General features: G+C 46.9%; 8 protein-coding genes across 8 annotated transcripts; 4 read left to right on the top strand and 4 right to left on the bottom strand.

Moving 5' to 3' along the window:
• Positions 1-897: 897 nt before the first annotated feature.
• BKA55DRAFT_731375 (uncharacterized protein) lies at positions 898-1,728 on the bottom strand. Its single transcript, XM_046201201.1, has 3 exons — positions 1,485-1,728; positions 1,204-1,424; positions 898-1,150 (listed from the first exon to the last, which is right to left on the bottom strand). Exons 1-3 carry the CDS (start codon positions 1,656-1,658, stop codon positions 1,057-1,059), a joined length of 489 nt encoding a protein of 162 aa, XP_046055823.1. The 5' UTR covers positions 1,659-1,728; the 3' UTR covers positions 898-1,056.
• Positions 1,729-2,391: 663 nt separating this feature from the next.
• On the top strand, positions 2,392-3,430 carry BKA55DRAFT_547708 (uncharacterized protein). Its single transcript, XM_046191054.1, has one exon. The coding sequence runs from the start codon at positions 2,506-2,508 to the stop codon at positions 3,082-3,084; it is 579 nt and encodes a 192-aa protein (XP_046055822.1). The 5' UTR covers positions 2,392-2,505; the 3' UTR covers positions 3,085-3,430.
• A 421-nt stretch (positions 3,431-3,851) lies between these two features.
• Positions 3,852-7,182, top strand: BKA55DRAFT_587890 (uncharacterized protein; the record flags this gene model as incomplete). Its single annotated transcript, XM_046194716.1, has 6 exons — positions 3,852-4,000; positions 4,059-4,357; positions 4,579-4,893; positions 4,948-5,276; positions 5,339-5,813; positions 5,867-7,182. The coding sequence occupies 6 exons, from the start codon at positions 3,852-3,854 to the stop codon at positions 7,180-7,182; spliced, it is 2,883 nt and encodes a 960-aa protein (XP_046055821.1).
• A 169-nt stretch (positions 7,183-7,351) lies between these two features.
• On the bottom strand, positions 7,352-8,364 carry BKA55DRAFT_699133 (amino acid/polyamine transporter I). The gene has a single exon (XM_046200565.1). The coding sequence runs from the start codon at positions 8,147-8,149 to the stop codon at positions 7,718-7,720; it is 432 nt and encodes a 143-aa protein (XP_046055820.1). The 5' UTR covers positions 8,150-8,364; the 3' UTR covers positions 7,352-7,717.
• Positions 8,365-9,103: 739 nt separating this feature from the next.
• BKA55DRAFT_682143 (heme-containing dehydratase-domain containing protein) lies at positions 9,104-10,246 on the top strand (the record flags this gene model as incomplete). Its single annotated transcript, XM_046198297.1, has 2 exons — positions 9,104-9,184; positions 9,269-10,246. 2 exons carry the CDS (start codon positions 9,104-9,106, stop codon positions 10,244-10,246), a joined length of 1,059 nt encoding a protein of 352 aa, XP_046055819.1.
• Positions 10,247-10,716: 470 nt separating this feature from the next.
• BKA55DRAFT_547706 (acyl transferase/acyl hydrolase/lysophospholipase) lies at positions 10,717-14,427 on the bottom strand. The gene is made up of 5 exons (XM_046191053.1): positions 13,698-14,427; positions 12,319-13,631; positions 12,034-12,262; positions 11,709-11,984; positions 10,717-11,651 (listed from the first exon to the last, which is right to left on the bottom strand). The coding sequence occupies exons 1-5, from the start codon at positions 14,219-14,221 to the stop codon at positions 10,811-10,813; spliced, it is 3,183 nt and encodes a 1,060-aa protein (XP_046055818.1). The 5' UTR covers positions 14,222-14,427; the 3' UTR covers positions 10,717-10,810.
• Positions 14,428-14,500: 73 nt separating this feature from the next.
• On the bottom strand, positions 14,501-18,154 carry BKA55DRAFT_669076 (uncharacterized protein). Its single transcript, XM_046197933.1, has 7 exons — positions 17,523-18,154; positions 17,241-17,469; positions 17,130-17,189; positions 16,786-17,079; positions 16,546-16,737; positions 16,280-16,491; positions 14,501-16,224 (listed from the first exon to the last, which is right to left on the bottom strand). Exons 1-7 carry the CDS (start codon positions 18,029-18,031, stop codon positions 14,691-14,693), a joined length of 3,030 nt encoding a protein of 1,009 aa, XP_046055817.1. The 5' UTR covers positions 18,032-18,154; the 3' UTR covers positions 14,501-14,690.
• A 1,323-nt stretch (positions 18,155-19,477) lies between these two features.
• BKA55DRAFT_658304 (pectin lyase fold/virulence factor) lies at positions 19,478-20,721 on the top strand (the record flags this gene model as incomplete). The annotated part of the gene is made up of 2 exons (XM_046197514.1): positions 19,478-20,253; positions 20,305-20,721. Exons 1-2 carry the CDS (start codon positions 19,537-19,539, stop codon positions 20,719-20,721), a joined length of 1,134 nt encoding a protein of 377 aa, XP_046055816.1. The 5' UTR covers positions 19,478-19,536.
• Between the last annotated feature and the right edge of the window lie 965 nt (positions 20,722-21,686).

The following is a 21,686-nucleotide window of genomic DNA, read 5'->3' as shown; positions in this document are numbered from 1 at the left end:
ACGCGATTAAAAATGAGGAGATTGTAATTGATTGAAGAAGTTCTCAGTTGCCAGGTGGCGACGTGCTACGTTATATGGTTTCTCATACAGAGACATTACGCAGAAGACGGCATGGCCGAAAGGCGCTATTGTGAAATACGCGTATTAGGAAACAAACTTGGGCCATTTACGAAAATGCAGACTGAATCGAGTATTGAGGCTGAGATCCATTAACTGCTTGAGCACCCCAATAAAATCGATCCAGGGTTAAAAGTAGAGATACGGGAATAATATAAAAATAAAATCTCCGACGTGCTGCGCCTGTTTCAATTCCTCGGAAGAGAATCCGATCATAAGCCGAAACAAGTGTCGCGTTACGTGAGCCAAGCTACCCAAGCTCGCGAATGTGAGTCGTGTATTGAGAATGTGGAGATGATAAATACGCGTATTGAAACCCATGGCTGGTGGCTGTGCTATGCTGAGCACGACTCGCTTACCACTCCACGCTAGACTATATCTAGTATAGCTCGCTGCACAAGCTAAATCATGGCTTCAAGCTTACTGTAGATCCGAAGAGATTTTGTAGCTGAGTTTAGGGTAACCAGCTGACTTGACAACATTAACAATGTAACACAGTTGTTTTTCAGTCTTATTAAACAAATATGCAACTACAACATGACTAGGGGTTATTACCGTTCTTGCAGGCACTGTTCTACAGTGTAAGTGCATCTAGAAGCTTCGACGTCAGGCGCGCGATGCAAGCATCAGCTGTCAGCTGTTCCAACATAAAGCAGCACTTCACGAAAATACACTTCAACTTTTAACGAAAGCTTGAGAACTGTTTGATCGCAAAACCATGAGACACAATATAATGCTGAATTCAACCAGGCGTATATTCTGAAGTTTCATATTTCATCTATCGTCTATCGTGCACCTCAAATTTCTCATTCTCTTTGGAATGTTGTTTTCATCACAGCACATCACCCGCTGATCAACGCCTAGAATAAGCCCCCCTTGCCCTCAACAGCACTGAGCGGACGTTTAGTTGTAGTAAGGGGGGACCATCGTGGAGGAGCTTTATTTCTCAGATCCATGGCCACGTCGAACACCATTGTGCTTGAAATACTTGTGATCTTTCCAAGCAATAACCGCTGCCCAAAAGTTGACGAATCTGTGTACACTGTCAGTCAGTTTTCTCACAGCAACGAAAGCAAAGCAACTTACGCAACGACCAGCGCTACCAGGCCAACCAAGATGCCAATTGCGCAATTCGCACCGACACACACTTTAGTAGCCATGTTAAATGCCAACCCCATCACCACCGCCCAAAAGACGATATCCATGGTGTTCAGAATCGCATTGGCCTTGAGACTTCCGAATCTTTTGAGCTTGTCCACCTTTTGGGTGACATATTCATAGGCAAGGAAGGCGTATGATTTGAGACTCTGCGAAGTTGTAAGTATGGTTCATAATGCATGGACAAGAGACTGAATATAGTGACCCACCATTGTGATGGCCATGATGTCTGATCGGGTCATTGGGATGTTTGATGGCTTTGTCGCGACTTTGGCGATACCGAGAATGAATGCGATAGTGATTGTGACGACTTGGAGGATAAAGACTTTGTTTTTCCAGCTGTGCTCAAAGAAGCGGCTGTCGAAAAAGTCTCTGATGCCCATGTTGCCGGTTGCTCGATTGAAGGCGGAGAATGAATGGTAGGTGCGTGGTGAAAGGCGGATGCAATATGTCTAGAGAAGATAAAAACAAGGCGGTAAAGGCAATTATGTCAGTCGGAGAGCCTGAAAATGAAAAGAGACGTTTGATTAAACATATTTTCTGGATCTGATATTTATTTATATAGCTTGATTCATGTTATGATATGGGCCAACCTCTATACGCGTATAGATCTTGGCGTCTCGGGGTGAGCCGTACGCGGAGAACAAAAGATCAGATCCAAGATAGGCTCAGCCATAAGGCTCAGCTGGAATGACATATCTGATCCATTTGCGAAAAACATTTTCCCCGAAAGGCATATGCGCGCTATTGCCTAGACTTGCGGATAATTGATCATTGCTTATCGGTGATCAAGATTGAGCTAATTAGTTATGGACACAGGTGACTGTAATCGATTGACCTAACTCGATCTCCCTACAAGCCAGCAGTCCCGCTTACTCGGTTTCTGGTACCAAAAATTTCATGGGCATGCCTCAGTGGGAATTGAATATTTGTAGTTTTGTGTTGGTGATAACAGTGATGAGAAGAAGCAGCAGGACTGTGAAACAAAGATCTACAAGCTTGGCAGGGAAGAAAGCCTGTGATTGGTCGCGCAACCGCCAATTACACCGATGTTACCAATGTGCATGAGGGGAACAGTCATCGCGGGATTAGAAGGCTGCAGATAGAGTCGACTACGCCGCACAGAATTTGACATATGTGGACTAGACTGCATAAGCATTTTCAAACCGCATTCATTCCAAACTTGACTTGTTACTATTACTATTAGATCACAGAACGGAAACACCCTCCATGGCCCTAAGATTGACTACACTGCTGGTCCTCGCGACTCAATCTCTATCTCAAACTGTTAACATCTTTCATGAAATTCCCAGCGACGTCCATCAATGCATCCGGCCATGCCTCTTCCGCCCCAACAACGCAAACGCTGATCTCGGCAGCGCTCTAAACTGCGGCGCACCATACCAAGAAAAATGCTACTGCGTAACCGATAACAATAAAGCGAAAGCGGTTAGCAAACATCTTGACAGCTGCGCACAAGCGAGTTGCTCAAATGGACTAGAGTCGCAAGATGCAGAGACGATGAGACACTATTACGCTTCTTACTGTATGGAGAATGGATACTCGGCGGATGCAATGGAGGAATGGTACACGGGTACCGAGGCTCATGTTACGGGAACAAGTACTGTAAGAGATATGTGGGGATGGGGTGCAGGGACAAAGACGAGAGCGCAGGTTTTCCCCGACGCGACACTTCCGTCGGGAGGCAACGGAAACGATGACGAGGATAATGGCGGTGCATGTTCAACGAGATTCAAGTTGCTCTCCGTGGGGTTTCCACTACTTGTGGCTCTCTTTCAGTGGACTTGAGGTTTAGTAATTTCCCCTTTTCTGGTGAAAGCACACTCCACAGCTGAGATATGTGCTCCGAGTATTAGTCTATAAGACTAAATTTACTTCATGCGTTCACTCTATGCAGGCCAGGTACTATTTAAAAAGTAGACGGGGCAACAAAAGCCGAGGTGGGGAAAGGCGGATGGATGCTTGGAACGAGATATAAACGAGGTGACATAGCTAGTAAACGAGGCACTGGCCAAAATCAAGATTTAGCTTCACGACCAAAATGCGGTTAGAGAGGACAGTATACGAGAAAGACACCCAATAGTATGTGTAGTAGAACAATTATAAGATTAAACATAAAGGGAATAAATCACAAGGACACAGTGAGCAGGGAACGAGACAGGAACGAGGTGGGAACGAGATATGAACCACTGAATCGGTATCTCTCTGTCAACTGCGCCGCATCTTCCCCACGGGGTAGCCCTCTCATTTCGGCATTGCTAATCCCAATACGAATAAGTTTGTCCTGCCGAGTGCCGGAGAACCACCAAGGGGGGTGCCCTCTCCGCAATAAACGGAGATACTCTAATTTAGACAATTGCTGCTAAGCGTGAGTCTCGCCGACAACTTGCCCGAGATGCGAGCTTGGAAATCGACATAAAAGAAAGACTTGTACCTGTTACTTGTGCAGGCACCTTATCAGTCAAACGTTGGCTACTGGTCCAAGTTCTGTGTGGTGATTATAAGCTCTCAGCTATAGGTCTCTAAATACAACACGGACTGGCCAATTGTGCGACATGCGTCTGTCCAGCTACCAATTGCTTGCGTCCGCGACTGCGGTTGGTACCGTCGTCGGGCAATACATCCCCCCATCGTCCAACCATGGCAATGCGATCAAAGGATTCGAAGCTCCCGCAATCGAGTATCGTCCCAAGTTCAGATATTGGTAAGTTAAACCCCTTAACCCCACAACGTCAAACTCTTTGCTCATGTCTCCCATGAAGGCTTCCAGATGCAGATGTCGACCACGATGTTCTCAAAAGCGACATCCAAGAGCTCAAAAAGCTCGGCGCCGGCGGTCTAGAGTTTCTCCCATTCTACAACTACGGCTTCGGTGGCGTGAACGATTCCAAGATGGAAACATATGCGTTTGGCAAACCTGCGTTCAGGGATGTTCTACAAGTTGCGCTCGAAGCTACCAAAGCGAATGGCTTGTCGATGGACGTGGCGCTGGGTGCTAGCCAGGGCCAGGGCGTACCCTCCAAGCCGCTTACTCCTGGTCTTGCTGTGCAGCTTGTTTATGGCAAGACGTCTCTCAAAGGAGGAGAAAAGTTCGAGGGTGACCTGCCAGCGGCTGATATCGACTGGAATGAGAACCTGGGCTATATCCATCCCCAGGAGAAGTTCGGTGATAACCGTCTTATTGGAGTTTCTGCCGCTGCCATTGCATCCAGTAAGTTACCTTTATGATCTCCCATGCACAAGATAACCTCGCTGTAATATCTCATACTGATATCTTTGAAGAAAACGCCTCGATTGACAACAACACCTACATCGCCCTGCATGAGAAGTCACTGGTCGACCTCTCCAAGTACGTCAAGGACGGAAAGATCACTTGGACTGCACCGAAAGATCATAAGGAGTACGTGTTATTTGCACACTACGAGCGCTACACCAACCAACGATCTTGTGATGGCGTACCTATCGACGTCATTGCGAATGGCTCTTGGGTCACAGACCATTTCAGTGCCGCCGGCGCAAAGCTGGCAACACAATTCTGGGAGAAGAACCTATTGAGTACTCAAATTCGCCAGCTGCTGAAGGAGGTTGGCAAGCACAGTAAGTTCAAACACCCACCAAGCTTGTGTCTTGGCCATTCTAACTTGAGAACAGCTTGGGAAGATAGTATGGAGATCCAAGCTTCACTTTATTGGTCTCCAGGATTCCCTGATCGTTTCAAGTCCAAACGCGGCTATAACGTGATCAAGTATCTTCCATTGCTATTCCACGAGTCGACATCTTTTACAGCCGCTCAGGCTCCCTACAACACTACCTTCTACCTCGATGGGACTCCGGATAATGGACAGAGCAAGTATCTCCAGGACTACCGACTCACCTTGAACGAGGGCTACGCGGAGTACCTGCAGACCTTCGAAGATTGGGCTGCATCGCTGGGCCTTTCACACTCTTGTCAGGTTGGATATAACATCCCGTTGGACGTGGTAAGTCTTTATACTTCTCACCATAATTATAATGCCATGGATTGTTGCTGACCCGTTAATAGCTCGCGGATGTGCCGATGGTTTCCACTCCCGAGCTCGAATCCCTGGGCTTTACAACACCAGATCAAATGTCCCAATTCGTCGGGCCCGCGCATCTAGGACGTCGCAACATCATTTCCACAGAGATTGGCGCAGTAGCACAAGGAGCATACAGTCTGACCATCCCCTCCCTCGTCAACCTCTTCCACGAAGCTTTCGCAGGCGGCGTCAATGCCATGATGATTCATGGAATGACATACACTGGAGAACAAGTCGGATCGACTTGGCCCGGATTTACGCCGTTTCAGTATATCTACACCGAACTTTGGAGCCCCAAGCAGCCGGTGTGGAACGATATGGCTGAGATGATGAACTACACTGCCAGAAACCAGTTTATCCTGCAGCAGGGAGTCGCCAAGAAGGATTTGGCCTTCTACCTATACAAGGATCCTTATGGCCTAACGGATGAGTATAATGGCACGGATCTTCGTGCTACTGGTAAGTGCCGTGCATGATGCAATCATGTCCCTTCTGCTGATGGAGTTATCTAGGGTTTACCTACGAGTATTTGTCACCAGCCAACTTTGGGTCTAAGGCCTTCAAGGTTTCGAACAAGGTTTTAGACCGTTCAGGTGCAGGATACCGCGCCCTTGTACTCGACCAACAACAGTTCATCACTGCTGAGGCATCGCAAAAGCTCGTTGAGTTGGCCGATGCAGGGCTTCCAATTGTCGTCATAGGAAATCTCCCCAACACTACAATCGGAAGCAAGGGGCAGGATGTTGTGTCCAAGAACATCTCGAAGCTCAAAGGATCCAAGTACTCCAACATCGCTTTCATCAAATCAGCCGATGATTTACTAAACGCACTCGATCAACTTTCTGTCCAGCCCCGTGTAAAGACGGTTTCAGAGGCTGCGAAGAACTTGTACACCGTTTGGAGGTCAAGCGAAGCCTCGGACTATCTTCTCCTCTTCAACCAGGGCTCGTCGGCGACTTTTGAGATCACGGCAGAGGTTGAACTAGGCAATGCCCCTTACAGACTCAACGCATGGACAGGACAACAAGTTGCTATGGCATCCTTCAAGCGCTCCTCGGGCAAAATAACCTTCGAAGTATCTTTGAAGGAAGGTCAGACGGCGATTGTCGCGTTTAGCGGAGGGAAGTCCAGAACGAGCATTGTCTCACATTCGAACAATATCATCGATGCTTCCTACGATTCTGATGGCAAGGATGGTATCTCTGTCGTCTTGGGAGATACTCAAGCAGCCTCTTTGACATTATCCAATGGACAGAAAAAGCAGATTCCTGCTGCCAGTGGCAACGACAAGAAGAAGTCCCTCAACATCGATATCGGCAAATGGAACTTGACTCTTGAGTCTTGGGTTCCTGGTCCTGACGAGACAAAGTCGGCATCTGTCAAGAAGGTGATTAAACTGGGCACTCAGAAGACCTTGAAGCCCTGGTCCGAGATCCCTGGAGCACAGAATGTATCGGGAGTCGGTATATACACAGCTACCTTCCAGGTCCCAACCTCATATCGAGTCCCAAGCAAAGATTCCATAGCTGTACTGCAGTTTGGTCCTGTGCTCAACACCATTCGAGCATGGGTTAACGATAAGCAGCTCCCAGCGATCGACATTTTCGATGCTCAGGTCGATGTCTCTGATTATCTTGTTTCAGGACCTAACACAATCAAGGTAGAGGTGGCTTCTACTTTGTTCAATGCGGTGAAGGCTAGGGTTGATGATGTCAAGGCGAATGGCATTGGTCCAGCTGCACCTGTCTTGTACACTGCTGCAGATTGGCAAAAGCATGGATTAATTGGGCCAGTGTCTGTAAAGACTTTGAGAAAGGTCAGCTTGTAAGAAGCATGCAATAGGTTTAGGTTAGCTAGAAGGGGGAGAGTTGTAGTAAGGGCCGAATATCTATGATTCGGTATCCCTGGTTGATGGGACTTGACGCAAGGGATAGCTCACTCAGGATGGGATAAGAATGTCTTAAATATTTCGACTAACTTGACTGCTTGTCTTCTTAAATATGTACTGCTCCCTCTGAGGGCCCCGTGAAGCGTTTAGAGAGACCCAATACCCAGGAAGAGATGACAAACATCAGGCTGACTGCGAAAATAACGACAAGATAATCCATAGAACTTCCAGTGACAGGACGAGCAACAGGGAACGCAAACATAACGCTGAAGAAAAGCATGAAGATGGTGGCTAGCGCATTGACGAGGTACCCATATCGACCTAAGGAGAAAGCCTTCTTTGGCAATGAATCGCGACCGGTGAATAGCAAGACAGTTTGCGGCAGAACTACTGTGATGTTGAGGGCGAATAGAGTTAGGTTGATTAAGCTACTATAAGCCGTTTTTGAAGCGATATAGAGGATTCCAATGATGATTTAGAGGAAGAGCATGATGGCTGTTGCGCGGACTGGGTTGGACCATCTGAGGCGAGAGACGTAGGAAGAGTAGAGAACACTGCCATCCCGAGCGAATGACCACATAATCCGAGATGAGAAGACGAAAAGGCTGAGAATGATGTGATAGAAAACAAGGATGTAATAGATGGCCCAGATTGTTGTTGCCGTTTTTGAGCCCAGAGCCTGATTATACACTTCCATGATTGGTGCACCCGATGCAATAAGCCCTTGAACGTCCTTGATGATATACATAAGACCAATGTTCCAGCCAATGACTGTAATAATACCCAGTATGATTGTAGCACCGATTGCGATGGGAATGTTTCGGCTTGGGTTGTCGACCTCTTCCGAGAGATGACTTGGCGCGTCGATACCGCAATAAGCCCAGAGGCAACTCGCAAGGCCAATCATAGCAGCCCAACAGTCGTTCCAACCAGAAACGTTTGTAAATTCGGTAAAGACGAATTTGCTGAGTTGTTTGACTTCCTGAACTGCTAGGAGCGTTGCAAGCGATGCGATGAATCCGATTATTGAGAAACACTCGCAGCGTCCCTAATTCGAGTGATGGGGGAGCTTGAAGCAGTTGAACTAGCTTCAACGAGTCGTTTGTACCAACTTCGTGCTTCAGGGTCGTTCCAGCTCGCCATGCCGAATACCCAGGCAGGATATCTATTTAGCCATGTTTCGGGGAATGCGATGAGATTGGCTCCAGCCTTTGCTGCTGTAGCAATCTCTTCAATTGCTGTCTGAACGCCGTGTTCGAGGTCTAAGAGGCGGGGACATCGCTGTACGACGTAGATGCCGACTTTGTCGGGTTTGTTGTTGGTCGAATCTGGGAGAGTGTTGATATCCATGTTGGCAGCCTCAACGATCAAATGATCTGTGCTCATAATTATCTGTTCACACCGAGATAAGAATTCAACGTATTCATGCAAAGATAAAGTCCTCACGTCAATAAATGTGATGCTGCAAGAAGACCTTGACTGATGACTTGCGCTGCAGGGCAAACGGTTCACCTAAATTTATTTGGCAACGTGATGCTGTCAGCGCCTTCAGCGTCAACAACGCCGCTATGGTTAGCACCGTTGTTAACGTTAACAGCCAAAGTTTAGTGCGAAAATTAACCTTTGGTCTAGACCTCGCCTGAGGTGCAGGTGACCCACCTCGCTTGCAGCATCAAGAGCGTCAAGCGAAACACTGTAACCCCCCTGAAATACTCCCTCTTCATCTTCGGAACGCCTTCAAATATTGCACAAAGCAATGCTAGCTCGAAACTATAATATGCCAGTATTTATTTAGAGAAATGAATAAATTCCTGCATATCTATATAGTTTTTTTTTTTCGAAGGTTCTTATCTGTTATCTGATGTCAATCTCTTGCGAATCTGAGATACAATCACCTCGCGTACTAGCTCAGTCTCAACAACTGAAACATGGCCGTTTCAAGGTATGTTCAACCGTTTCAACCCGTTTCCAATGCAACATTAAAAATTGTTTCTGGCAGTTGGTCATTGTATTAATACTCTTACAGCACCCCGAAGCGGCCCTGTTTGGAGCCTGCCATCCAAACCATCTAAAAGTCGATCGCACACAACCGCTTCATCACCCTCGATGCTTCAGAGGTCCACAGCAAGCCTCCCACTCAGCACGCTTTCCCAAAGAAACGACTGCTATCGTCACAATTGACCTCGGCATTCAACATCTTCCCTCGACCGACCCAACAGTCGCAATTGACCTGATCCGACAAGCCATTCGCACCAAACTGGGGCCGCACCACCACGTTCGATCGAGCTTCATAGACTCAAGCGGTTATCGCAACATTATCTTCACACTCTACTGGAAAGATGTTTCAACCTATCGAGAGTGGGAAGCAACACTGCCTGCAGATTGGTGGTATGGAGGGCTATCTCCTGCTTCCGACATCGGAATATTTAAAGAGCTGTACACAGTCCCGATTACTGATACGGAGATTACATTTGCTCTACCGAATCCAGAGGGCTACTCAGTCATCGCAGAGTCAATGAGCGGCGAGACTGATACCCATGAATATTGGGGCTCAGCTCGAGATCGCATTCCGCGGTCGCAAACAGACAATATTGAACCAGATGGCTGGCCATCACTCAAAGACGACGTCTTCTCGTCAGACCCTCATGGAAAGCTTGTCTCTGTTGAGCCCCACAAAAATCTCTGCCTTGTCCGCTCCGGTCAAGTCTGGGAGAACAGTACACCAGCCGAGATAAAGTCATACAGCACAGAGATTAAACCAACTCTCGACAGCGGCATGGAGGAGCTTATAAAGAACAGCCGGCACTTCAGCTGCTTCTCTAACAGATATATGCGTATAGAGGACGACGATGGAAACCCAATTGGTAAAAAATGGAGCATTATTATGTGGGAGTCGCTTGAACGTCTTGAGAAGTGGTCTCTTACTCCAAAGCATAAGGAGATCTTTGGTACACAGATCAATCATTTTAATCGGATGGAGAGGGAGGTGAGGAGGCTAATCTAAATCTTTGGCATGAGCTTATGGTATTACGCAAGGCGGACCAATCTTTTATGTACTTTAACTGGTATAAAAAAACAGGAATATTGTCAGTGGTGTATGACTAGTGGAATTTAAGGTTTATATGAGTTATTTCGAAGTTGAGGCAGTTCATCTGAACGATTGACTGTTGTGGAGTAAACTCCTAGAGTAATGGGGGTATTGAAAAGATTATATGCTGGCAAAGGATAATAATCACAGATATTGAACACACACCAACAAACATATTAGAAAATATAGTAGTAGTTTTGATGTATAAAATTGTAAGCTCCTGATTATTTTTATAGGAGCCTTACACTTATTGCGTTCTTGTCCTTATTGCGGCGTCCTTTATTAAGAGTTATCTTAACTTGCAAATAAGACTTCTATACTAATACTTATATAAGGTTAAGGGATTAAAAGAAGCTTTAGGCCCCAGTATAAATATAAAGAATATACGCTAATTTATATATAGGAAATATATTTAATGCCTTTATTACTGCTTAATAGATAGCTTTTATTATAGAAAGTTAGTTATTTTGATAACTGTCTCTAAAGCCGGGTAAATAAGGGCCTCCTGCTCCTTGGAGTCAATGAAACCCATTGAGAATCAGACATCTTAATCTCTGCATGGTACTGGTCCAGATGAGCTCGTAGATCTGCATATAGTTCATATGGTTGTGAAGAATGGCAGAAGGGGCACATATAGACTGTATTCTTAGTAAAGGCCTCCCATCGTTCTGTGTTTGCTCGTGCACGTCGAATCCGAACGGCCTCTTCAGCAATGCGATTAATGACGTTTCTTACTCCAGGTTGGCGGAGATAGCCCTCGGTGATATCTGCCATCTCTAGGAGAGTTGTCTTTCCCGTACTGGCCGGACGCCAGTCGTCGTAGGGGATTTGGTACAAATTTCTTTCCACATTCAGTCTATATGCATGTTTTAGCCCCATACTCTCAGCAAGCACCAGCCATTGCCCAGTATTGCTTTCAGTGTAAATCTCTGTTGAATGCGATTGAAAAGCTCTGTTCAGATCCTGAAGTCTTTGTTTCCAGGTAAAGTCACGCCGTTTTGCGTCGTTTTTGAGAATTACCTTGGTCTCAACCCGTCTACCTGTCCCGAGATTGACAAAAACCGAAGGAGCCCTGTTGTGCTGAAGGTAAATTTCTTGCAGGACCTTGTATGAGGGATTATTCGCCACTAATGCTCCATCTGAGTGCGTGGCGCCGTTGATCTCTATCGCATCAAGATAGACGGGATTGGCAGAGGTGGCACACGCAACTTCCCAAATAGTGGCTGAGTGACTTATAGATGCCTTGCTATCAAGATCATGATAACTTTTCCAGATGTGTGCGCTTTCGGCACCCTCCTCAACGCGATAAGAAATGACCATGCTTGGAGATCTTAGTTGTCCGTCCATGCAGTCAACAGAAATTGAGTGTTCCACTTACGTTCGAGTGCAACGTCCGAGCTTCGTGAAAGGCTCAGTTTTGGCAAAGACTGCGAGTTCCGCAGTGTCCATAGTTCCAACCCGATAGCTGCTTATAATGATTTTTTTAAAAGCCTCGCGAGCCTTGGTGGCTGAATACTTGGCTCGTACGGGGAAGTATGCTGATGTGGTGTGGAACACTCGGGGTTGCCCAAAAACGGCATTACCGAAATCGATAAAATTATCAATAGCCTGGTCGACAGACATACGTAGCCTTCCTAACATGATGCTGTTCAGACTTTGGCAGTGGTCAGCTTCTGATCTAACTTGAGTCGCTTCTTGCATACCCTCCAGTTGATGTCCCAGCCATGTAGTCAAAGTAGTGACAGGGGAGAAATTCATCAATCCTGTCTGACTCTTCTAGTACCCCCGGTATACCATTTTCGTTCCTGGTCCACGAACATGAGCTACTTGAGTAGGCTGGGCCGTCGGGGTGGAGTAGTTCAAGCTCCCTAATTCGGTGCATGATGCGCTTCAAAATCAAAAGACTGGAGATAGCACGAACTCCTCCAGCATCTAAAAAAAGACAGTTAGCATGAAAAAGAGCTCTATGGAAGGACAAAGGTTCATACCAAATGACAAGACTAATCTCTCTGACCAAGGCCCCTCGTCATCGGACATTTCATCATCTGCTCGAGGAGGAAGACGAGGAGAAGCGTGGGAGGAAATAGAAGTCCCCATTTCATTCTTATGTTCGTTTTGCTTACCCTCGCCGTTTTCCTTTCCTTTGTTTATCTTTGTTGCTTTTATGATCTGTTCTAAATATTCTTGTTGAAGTTTCGTATACCACTCCCAACATGGACTGTTTGTAAGAGAGCTTGATCTACACAGTACGGAGTTAACAGCTTCTATGAGCTCCTGTGTTTTCTCTGAGTCCCCCAGCTGCCACTTGGGTATTTCTGAAATATTGCAAGCGAGTTCTTCAACATATTCCATTGTAAGAACTCCAGGCACATGACTGAGAAGTGTGAGACCCGTCCAGAGTGGGCTGTCTTCTTCAAAGGCCTTCTTGGTATCCTCGTGCATCCTGCGTCGAGACCTAGCTAGGCGAAGCGCGCTCATCATTCGAAATGTTGCTGAAATATCGGGGTTATCAATAACACTCTCGAGTATTGGCACTGATTCCTGGTATCTAGCCCGCCCTATGAATGAATCGGCCAGTGCCAACATGAGATAGATTCCGTCGCGTCGGGTTGAGAGACCCCCGTCCTGTCGTGCCTGGAGTGTTGTTCTTAGACATTCTTCTGCTTTGTCCTCTTGGCGGAGAATGTTATAGCAATTCGCAAGCTCGGCCGTGACTATTCCAAGGTCCATAGATGATGGTCCATATAGTGAGCTGATGTCCACTATCGTCGAGTTCAGAATTTTTACAGCGTCTTCGTGTTGTTTTCTTCGTGATAGTAACAGCCCTCGTAATGCCATTGTGTCCACTGTAACGAATGATGGCTTTCCAATCGTGTCTATTTGTGATTGACTGCAGAAGCTGGTTGCTGCAAGGTACTCCATTGTAGATGGACTGCTCAAGGACAAAGGCCGCCAGTCGGATAGAGCTTTAGCCACCATCTGAGCAGGGGCCTTGGGCTCAGCCAACAACGCCTTATTTGATAACAGCATCGACAAAATGTGTCCGACCATGGCGTTACTTCTTTGATCGGTACTTGTCTTAGGGGACAAGAAGCTGGACTGCAATGCATTGTCGCCGCTGTAAGCATCGAGGATTTGGGAGATTCCTTTCCAGGCAACAGAGAAATTGGTTATCGTGTCATTGGAAATAACGTTAGATATTTGTCTTAGCAGTGGCAATGGAATTAGAGGATTTTCGATCCCTAGTACATCAATCACTTGATATAGAAACTCGAGCAGCGAAACCAAGTAGGACTCTCTCCTATGACTCGGATATTAGCGGAAGGTGTCATCAATGGCCTAGGCATCGTGGTGATGATGAACTTACTTCTCAAGGTTCTTAGGCAACAGCCAGCCTTCAATGTCAGACTCTGTCAGAGACGAGAGCAATGGCAGGATGGAGATGTTCACAACATCCATCAGCCTGTCGATTATTTCCTCTCCCAAGATCTCGGCGTTATTGGAAGGGAAAGCCTGTAGAATAATGGCGATACGTTCTTGGGCCGAGACGCGTTCATCAATGACTGATGGACTCTGAGCCACTTCAAGGTTAACATGTCCTTCGTCTGTAACTTGAAGATATATTACTCCGTTGTCCATGGTAGATTCCACGTATCCATTGTGGTTTCCCAGTTCTGTGTCATGAAACAAGGACTTGCTGTCATTATATAACTCCACAAGCCATTCAGGAACCCCCGCCTCCAGAGGGAGTCTCTCAATAATCTCTCCAGTTGATGACCAAGTCGGTCTCGACTCGCATGCACGAATAAAAAGGTGACTGGGGATTCTCTGGCACTGGAAGGACTGAAAGAGACGAAAGAACCTGTCTAAACGGTCTTGCTTTGGTTCCATGTTGCTAGGAGGCTAGGACCCTTCTGTGAGGGGTTGCAGTAAGGGTTCACCACGAAGCCCCGTTTCTCAGCGACAGGGAGGGTCGAACAGATAGAGCAGCCACGGTGTGTTGAATTTGATTGTAATATTGGCTTGCTGTCTTGAATCATATGCTTGGTATTCGACGTGGACCGGGAGTTGAGAGAAAAGGGCTTACCTGAGAGGAGCTGAGGGCTGTCTTCAGCCTCAGCCGCACCAGGACTTGTGTCACATGCTCAATCTCAGCTATTCTCTGCCAATGAAATCCTGCTTATCCTTCAGACGCCACTGTAAGCTCGGATGTGTTCGTATGGCCGACGTCTGCGGGGTTATCGCATTTTCGGGCTCAACTCATGAAAGCGATGAGGTTATCTGGACCGCTGGGAGACTTTAAGTATGAAATGTGGCATATTTTATTATCATTTATATCCTTGCCTACCAGGCGGTCTCATCAGTCTTTTTCCAGGCTTCTCTTGAAGTCTTCCAGCTCGTAAACGAATTCTGGGTAAATGCTACACAATCTGACCATGTCTTGAAGTATTGCGATGGCATCGACAAGATTGGGCCTACGTGAGTCAGGTACTCTTTCTTGCAGTCCTATGCGCCTCCGTACTTCCCGATAGGCCATCGTACAATCGGTTATCATCTTGTACGCAGTTGAGCCTTCAGCTATCGTGTTCCCATAACTCTGCACTTTTTCTTTCATCTGAGCACAAAGTGTGACGAAATCGTCTACTGACTTGTAGGGCACTTCCACGGGGTCAGCAAATGGATCTTCTCCCACCTCTTCCAAATCTTCCAGCCCTTGTACCTCTTGTTCCTCAAGGAACCCCTCTACCCACTTCATGACGCCCTCTGGGAGGCCCAAGCTGTTCAGTGACAAACCTAGTCTTTGACACACTCGGATGCAGTGTTGCACATGCGGCTGTATTTGGGACTCCCGTTCCGCCCCTCTAGCTTCAAGCCTATAGAAGAGGTGTAGTACTTGTCTCAAGAGACTGGTTCTTCTCCGCTCGTCTATATGTAACAGCATATACTGTGACATGAGAGGATGGATGTTGAGGGCTTTGGCGGGACTGGATGAGTCACTATAGACATAAAATGATACACCACGCAGTTTAGAGAGCCAGCTCGATATGACCGTGTAGCCAGACTTGAGCATCGCTATATCAGCAAGCTCTTCTTCAGATTCGCGTAGCCAGCGCTTGTCCATTTTTAAAAAGTCGTCCACACACTCATCGTCAAAGCATAGGAATGGAAGTATTTGGAGTAACTTAGTCGCGCTCTGGGGGTTCGCATGAAGCTCTAGACGCTCAAGGGAAGTGTTGAAACCGCCCCAAAGTGAGCGGCCTTCGAAGCTGAACTCGAGAAATGCTTTTCGCTCTTCAGGATCGTCGCTATGGAAGAGGTCTGAGAATGCGGTGTTAGGATTGTTGTAGGTTGGTAAATACTCCATTATGAACGGCATGGCATTCCGAGCTGCAAGAGGATGGCCCTGGACTCGACGAGCGACTAAATCAAGGCCATTCCGATAAATTGGATCCCTTGATAGGCCTTCAAGTGTGCTTTCCAGGATTCTAGTCGTATCAACGTATCCCAAAGGACATAGCCGAAATTCTCGAAAGTGTCGATCGGTCCGTATCAAGTTGGAATCTCGAGTCGAGACCAGGGCGTGATGTGCCGGGTACTTCAGGATGACTGGGATCTTGGAGTAGCCGAAGGCCTCAATATCATCAACGATAAAGAGCGACTCTTTGTTACACGCCTGTCCCAGCCACGTCAGGAAGATCTGGATGCGTTCGGAGACGGGAGTGCTTCTCCACCGTTCCTGATTCTCGGTCGGATCCTCGATCATCTCGAAACCTATTCTCGTCGACAGTTTGGAAAGCACACTGTCAACTGTCTCCATTTCATGGGATCCTAGGAAAAAGACATTCCTGCGGCCTCTTTGCCTAGCTGCGAACTGAAGGAGAAACTCGGTTTTCCTACACAGAGATTATTATCCTGTAAAGAGGACATCCAACGCTGTTAAGACTGTACCCTATTCCTGCAATACCCTTGATCACGGTAAGCTTTGGACGGGTGTCATCTGTAGCTAAAGACGCTTCAAGTGTTTCAAGTTCTTTTGACCGGCCAAAAAAAGGTCTTGTAGATGTGATCTGATGTTGAATCTCGTTCAACTCGTTTCCCTCCCACCAGAAACCTCGATCGGGTGGATATGCATGAGCTTGGAAGCGCGGCTGGCCAAACATCTAATGATTCTATTAGGACTGAACTAGTGGATCTGTTTCATCATGGGTTGATACACGGCGTTCTTGTTGAGTCTTGGGTTGCTGCACGCTACCAGTGGTCACCTCATTAAGTAACTCCCATAGTGCCATATTGATCGTCACGAAGGTCCCCAGCCTCGAGTCAAACTTGCAAATGGAACTATGATCAGCATTCATGATCACATGTGCCTGATGCTTGCCAAGAGTGGCAGATGCTTGTGTCACAATCTTCACAGAAAGTTAGAGCCAGCAATGGTAGAGAATGTCCAGACTTACATGTTGATTTGTACCTTTCACGCGCATCGAGATACCTTCTGCAAAACATCGAAAGGGCGGGCATGGGTCCAGATTGAGGAATGCTGCAGTATCCCAGACGGAAGCCGTGTTGAAGGACTGTAGTGTCTTGACGGTCTCTGGTCTAACTCCCCCAATCACCTGGGCGGTCGCTACCAAAAAGTTGCTCCAATCAGCCTTTGTCGATCCGTTATGTGGTGTGGCGAGAAAGACGATGGCACATCGAGAGAGTGTGATATTCTCGCAATTGGGCGTGAGATGTAGACGTGCCATGGCCTAGAAAACACGGTAAGTTGCAGACTATCTCTTTATCCGTAAGACCATACCTTCCGTACAACCAACCCTCCCAAAGAGTGAGATACAAACAGTAACGGGCGTTTTTTCTCCTACATTATTTTAATTAGAGACAGCCTTATTAAGCATGGGCTTGCAGTTACCTTATCCCCAGTTCGCACTTCGTTCAGAGACCGAAGTAGAGTCTCCGCCCAGTTCTCTAGTTCCATAACCGTGCTTCTGTCCGTCAGGTCCGAGTCGTAACCAAAAGTCATAGTGCGACTGTTTTTGAAGTTCTCATGCTCCGGTAGGAGGTCTCTGAACCACATTTTACCATTGTCAGCAGTCCAGGTGTCGATAGCATTGCCGCCCAGCCCGTGGACCGCGCAGATGCTAGGAGACAGTTAGTGTTCGGAGACAATACTTCTGTGCGAGGGTATTCTTACTCAAACTTTGCATCGGGCCCTTCATAGAGAATAGTGACTCCCTTGAAGTTGTCCTCGACAAACCAGTCTTTCCAACAGGACTTCTTATCCTTCTCGTGTCGTGCCAGAGCTTCACTTTTAAGTAACTCATTCTCAAAAGAGATCGTCCCAACTGATTGACCGTTCTGGGAACAGAATGTGGTTTCTATCCATCCCTTTGCAGTCGGTCGAGAATTGTCGGGTAGCGGTGCAGCTTGCTCCCCTCTGCCTATTGGAGTCGAAGGTGGCGGAGCTGGCTCAGCTTCATCTTTTGACTTTGCGTCTTCCTCTACCTCATCCGTTGATGCCGACAGTGTTGGTGCAGTTGACTTCGATTTGCTTTTGAAATGCTTAGTAACCCGAGATAAGCGAAACCGAGAGGTCTTCTGCGGCTTGGTACAAAGATGCTCAACGAAGTCAATGTATTGAGCTTTCGTAGTTCCTGGGGGGATCTCATGGACCTTGACCGTTCTCTTGCTTTGTAATGGCATTTTTGTAGTGCAGCGACTGAAACTAGAGGGTTTAAAGTAGGATCTAGGTAGCTGAATAGTGGATTCGATGGGTCAGGTAGTGAGATCTGTTGATCGGAGGGTTTTCGCCGTGGGAAATGGAGCTGAAACCTTGCAGATGAGGGATTTAATTTTCAATCGGCAAAGTAAGCGCTTTGATCTCTTAGTCAGCTCTGTTTATTATTGGGTGGTCTGCAGGAATGTGCAGCCTGATCAGCCGTTCTGTTTGCAGGTGCAGTTCAGCTTGCTCACTAGCCACACCCGCTGTGGCTGCTTGCCACTAAGTCTTCAATGCTCTCTGAAGGCCTATGTATACAGTAGGGGTTAATCTGATCTAAAATTCTCCGCGTACAGCTCATCCGAAACGCCAAGATTGTATACACATATAGAGCCAGGCTATATTACAACAGAAATTTAGTTATATATACATATCAGTTATTGTGTGTTTTTTTTTTTGGCGTAGTGTATAACGCCTTATATTATGTTGTGGAAAGAAATACTCCTATTGCGCTATCCCAGCTGTGCAGCCTTTTGGCCTTGCTTTATGTATGGCTACAGCATCACTTATCTCTTTATATACATATCAAATGCACAAAAATGATCTCTGCTCATTCTCAGACTTTGAATCCAATTTCATTCCTTAGATTCCTTTACTCTTTTGTTTCCTGTCTAAACCAGTGTTGCTTTTGACACCCTTTTTGTGTCGTACCCTCTCCGTTTCTAAATCGATCGACCAATACAATAGGCATCCGTGATCTCCTGCAGTATTTCCTTTCCCGGTCTGGCCAGAATCCAACTGTTATAGGAGATGTTATGTAGAATTCCTTCACGGTCGAGTCTGTGTGGGTGTTTTAGTCCATATCCTTAACAAGCCGTCGCCAATTCTCAATTTGTATTTAACTAGATTGTCTGTTTTGCGCAATTCAGAACCCCATTCATCATATCAGTTGACAATTCCCACTACCTGCCCCACATCGTTTTATCTGAGTCTCGATTGTTCTAATACCCCCTGGCTCATTTATCTATACGCGTATAACAATTAAGGGGCCACTAGATCTGTTGCTATAAGGCTAAGCTAGGGACCAAACCACCGGAAATGTTCAAAACGGAGCCAGGATACCGGCGTCTCGGCACCTGCTTGGTCGGGCCTTGTACCTGTTTCAGGTGCCCTGCCGCTCATTCTAGCTATGTGGTAGTACGTTTATTCCGCCAGCCCAAGATTGCAGATTGGCGGAAGAATTAGCCTGGCCATATGTGTGGCGCGAGAAATGCAATTTCCAACATAGCTCGACATTTAGTCCACGGCAAGCGGTTTTTCGTTATATATATCTCACCGAGTTCTACCTCAGAAAACGGCCTTCTATTCTGGCGGTATCATTCATTCATTCATTTTCTAGTCCCTCGTTTCTTCTTTTTATATACATCACTAAGGAATCTGGCATTCCTCGACATTCGTTTTTTCAATACTTACACTTGACGCCTCCAAGATGCGTCTGCTCGAGGTCTTCGTCGCCGTTGTGGCGTTCCTTCCTACCTCTTTCGCCGCTCTGCCAACCCAAGCCGAAGGATTCGCCTCTAGCACTACTGGTGGAAAGGGCGGTCAGGTTGTGCGTCCCAAGAACAACCAGGAACTCGCCAACTACCTGAAGGATAACACAGCTCGTATCATTTATCTGGAGCGAACCTTTGATTTTAAAGGCTCTGAGGGATCTGCCACTGAAACTGGCTGCGCACCCTGGGGTACCGGGGCGCACTGCCAGCTTTCTATCAACAAGAACCAGTGGTGCACCAACTATAATCCTGGTGCTAAGAAGGTCACTGTCAAGTATGATAAGGCTGGTCTGAATCCTCTCATGGTTGGCTCAAACAAGAGCATTATCGGTGTCGGTTCCAAAGGTGTTATCAAGGGCAAGGGTCTTCGTCTTGCCAATGGTGTCAAGAATGTTATCATCCAGAACATCCATATCACCGACCTTAACCCTAGCCTGGTCTGGGGTGGCGATGCTATCACTCTCGACGGCACAGATAATATCTGGATTGATCACTGCACTACATCCCTGATCGGTCGCCAGCACATTGTTCTTGGTACTGGGGCCAGCGGTCGCGTTTCTATCACAAACAACAAGATTGACGGCGTGAGCCCCTGGTCTGCTAGCTGCAACACTTATCACTACTGGGCTATCCTCTTCCTCGGAAAGAGCGACGTAAGAAACAAAGACAATGTATGGTACAGAGAATTTACTGACAGGTGTTAGATGATTACCTTTAAAGGCAACTACATGTACCACGTTTCCGGCCGCGCTCCTAAGGTTTCTGGCAACACCCTTCTCCACGTCGTCAACAACTATTTCCACGACGTCTTCGACCATGCTTTCGAGATTGAGGAGAATGGCCAGGTTCTTGCTGAAGGAAACGTGTTCCAGAACGTCAAGAACCCTCTCAAGACTGGAACCAAGGGCCGTCTTTTCACTGTCCCTACTTCCGGCTCAGCTGGTTCCTGCAAGTCCGCCCTTGGACGTTCGTGCCAGATGAACACCTTTGGAAGCTCTGGCACCTTCCCTGGTGATGACACTGGTTTCCTGGGTAACTTCAAGGGCAAGACTATTGCTTCTGCTGCTAGTGCTGCTAGTGCTAAGAACGCCATGACAAAAGCTGGTTTCGGTGTTGCGTAAGTGCAGAGTCAGTCCGCCATCGGTCGGTATCATTCTCTTCTAAATGGGCATTTTATTGTATATAATTGCATTGAAGGACAGTTGAAAGGGGGTTGAATTGGTGTAAATATGTCGTGGTATCTCTAGTTCAGATAGGCTGGTTGAGTTCGGCCAACGGAATCGATTTCAGAGTTCACCATCTTGCCAATCTTATTGCTATGTCGATTTCAATCGCTATTGTGTAGTGCTAAACGCAGATGAAGACGCACTCTTATGGGAATGCCTATTCTAAGTATTACTGGTTATGGCATCTAATGTCAGTTTTGTTGGTCTGTATCTGGGTGCCGGGTCGTCCACGACAAGACTAGGCTGCGGCAGCAAACTGCTCTTCCGTATAAAACATATAAAATATGAAAGAACTTTATTTCATTGCATTCTCATTACCTGTCTTCCTCTTCTAAACCTAAGCCAGTTTAATAATTAGAATAGATGTGCGGATTTCCACGTTATAAGGATTTAATTAACTCTTGGGCTTTTTGATGCTTGAGCTCCTTGAGTTCTTGCTCCTCGCTTCTAGGCCTCTCTGGCGCTCCAGGTCGATGCGCTTTTGCTCACGGCGGTCCCGCTCGTGCCATAGACAGCAAGCGAGGGCTGGATCAGCGCTCAGCATGCCTGAAGCAAGGCTGCCAGAGCATCTTTGAGCATTGGCTTTGAAGATGCAGCGCCGCTTCAAACCCTGAGCGGCCAAACTCAAGTTCTGTCTACCCTGTACCAAGTGCATATGCCGACTATCTCGACCAAGGCGAATCCAATGGTGGTCAGCAAAAGAAAAGGGGATGGAATGCGGCTGATTATAAAGTAAAAACCGCAACGTCATGATTATCCAACGTAACGCGCACATCTTTCCCAGACCGTCCCAAGGAGGCCGATAGCCTAAATTGGATGGAAGAGAATGGACATCCGCATTTTCCAGATGATGAGTGGGA

This window comes from Fusarium redolens (genome assembly GCF_020744475.1).
Source record: "Fusarium redolens strain MPI-CAGE-AT-0023 chromosome Unknown BKA55scaffold_1, whole genome shotgun sequence".
NCBI lineage: Eukaryota > Fungi > Ascomycota > Sordariomycetes > Hypocreales > Nectriaceae > Fusarium > Fusarium redolens.
This window is presented reverse-complemented; position numbering and strand designations above follow the sequence as displayed.

Coding starts and splice junctions, on each gene's coding strand:
- BKA55DRAFT_731375 (XM_046201201.1), bottom strand. CDS start 1,658: ATGGGCATCAGAGACTTTTTCGACAGCCGCTTCTTTGAGCACAGCTGG. Junction 1,425..1,484: donor ACATCATGGCCATCACAATG/GTGGGTCACTAT, acceptor ACAACTTCGCAG/AGTCTCAAATCATACGCCTT. Junction 1,151..1,203: donor CTGGTAGCGCTGGTCGTTGC/GTAAGTTGCTTT, acceptor CAGTGTACACAG/ATTCGTCAACTTTTGGGCAG.
- BKA55DRAFT_547708 (XM_046191054.1), top strand. CDS start 2,506: ATGGCCCTAAGATTGACTACACTGCTGGTCCTCGCGACTCAATCTCTA.
- BKA55DRAFT_699133 (XM_046200565.1), bottom strand. CDS start 8,149: ATGATTGGCCTTGCGAGTTGCCTCTGGGCTTATTGCGGTATCGACGCG.
- BKA55DRAFT_547706 (XM_046191053.1), bottom strand. CDS start 14,221: ATGGAACCAAAGCAAGACCGTTTAGACAGGTTCTTTCGTCTCTTTCAG. Junction 13,632..13,697: donor TTGCCTAAGAACCTTGAGAA/GTAAGTTCATCA, acceptor TCCGAGTCATAG/GAGAGAGTCCTACTTGGTTT. Junction 12,263..12,318: donor GAGATTAGTCTTGTCATTTG/GTATGAACCTTT, acceptor GTCTTTTTTTAG/ATGCTGGAGGAGTTCGTGCT.
- BKA55DRAFT_669076 (XM_046197933.1), bottom strand. CDS start 18,031: ATGCCATTACAAAGCAAGAGAACGGTCAAGGTCCATGAGATCCCCCCA. Junction 16,492..16,545: donor AGACTCAACAAGAACGCCGT/GTATCAACCCAT, acceptor TAGAATCATTAG/ATGTTTGGCCAGCCGCGCTT. Junction 16,225..16,279: donor AAGGGTATTGCAGGAATAGG/GTACAGTCTTAA, acceptor ATCTCTGTGTAG/GAAAACCGAGTTTCTCCTTC.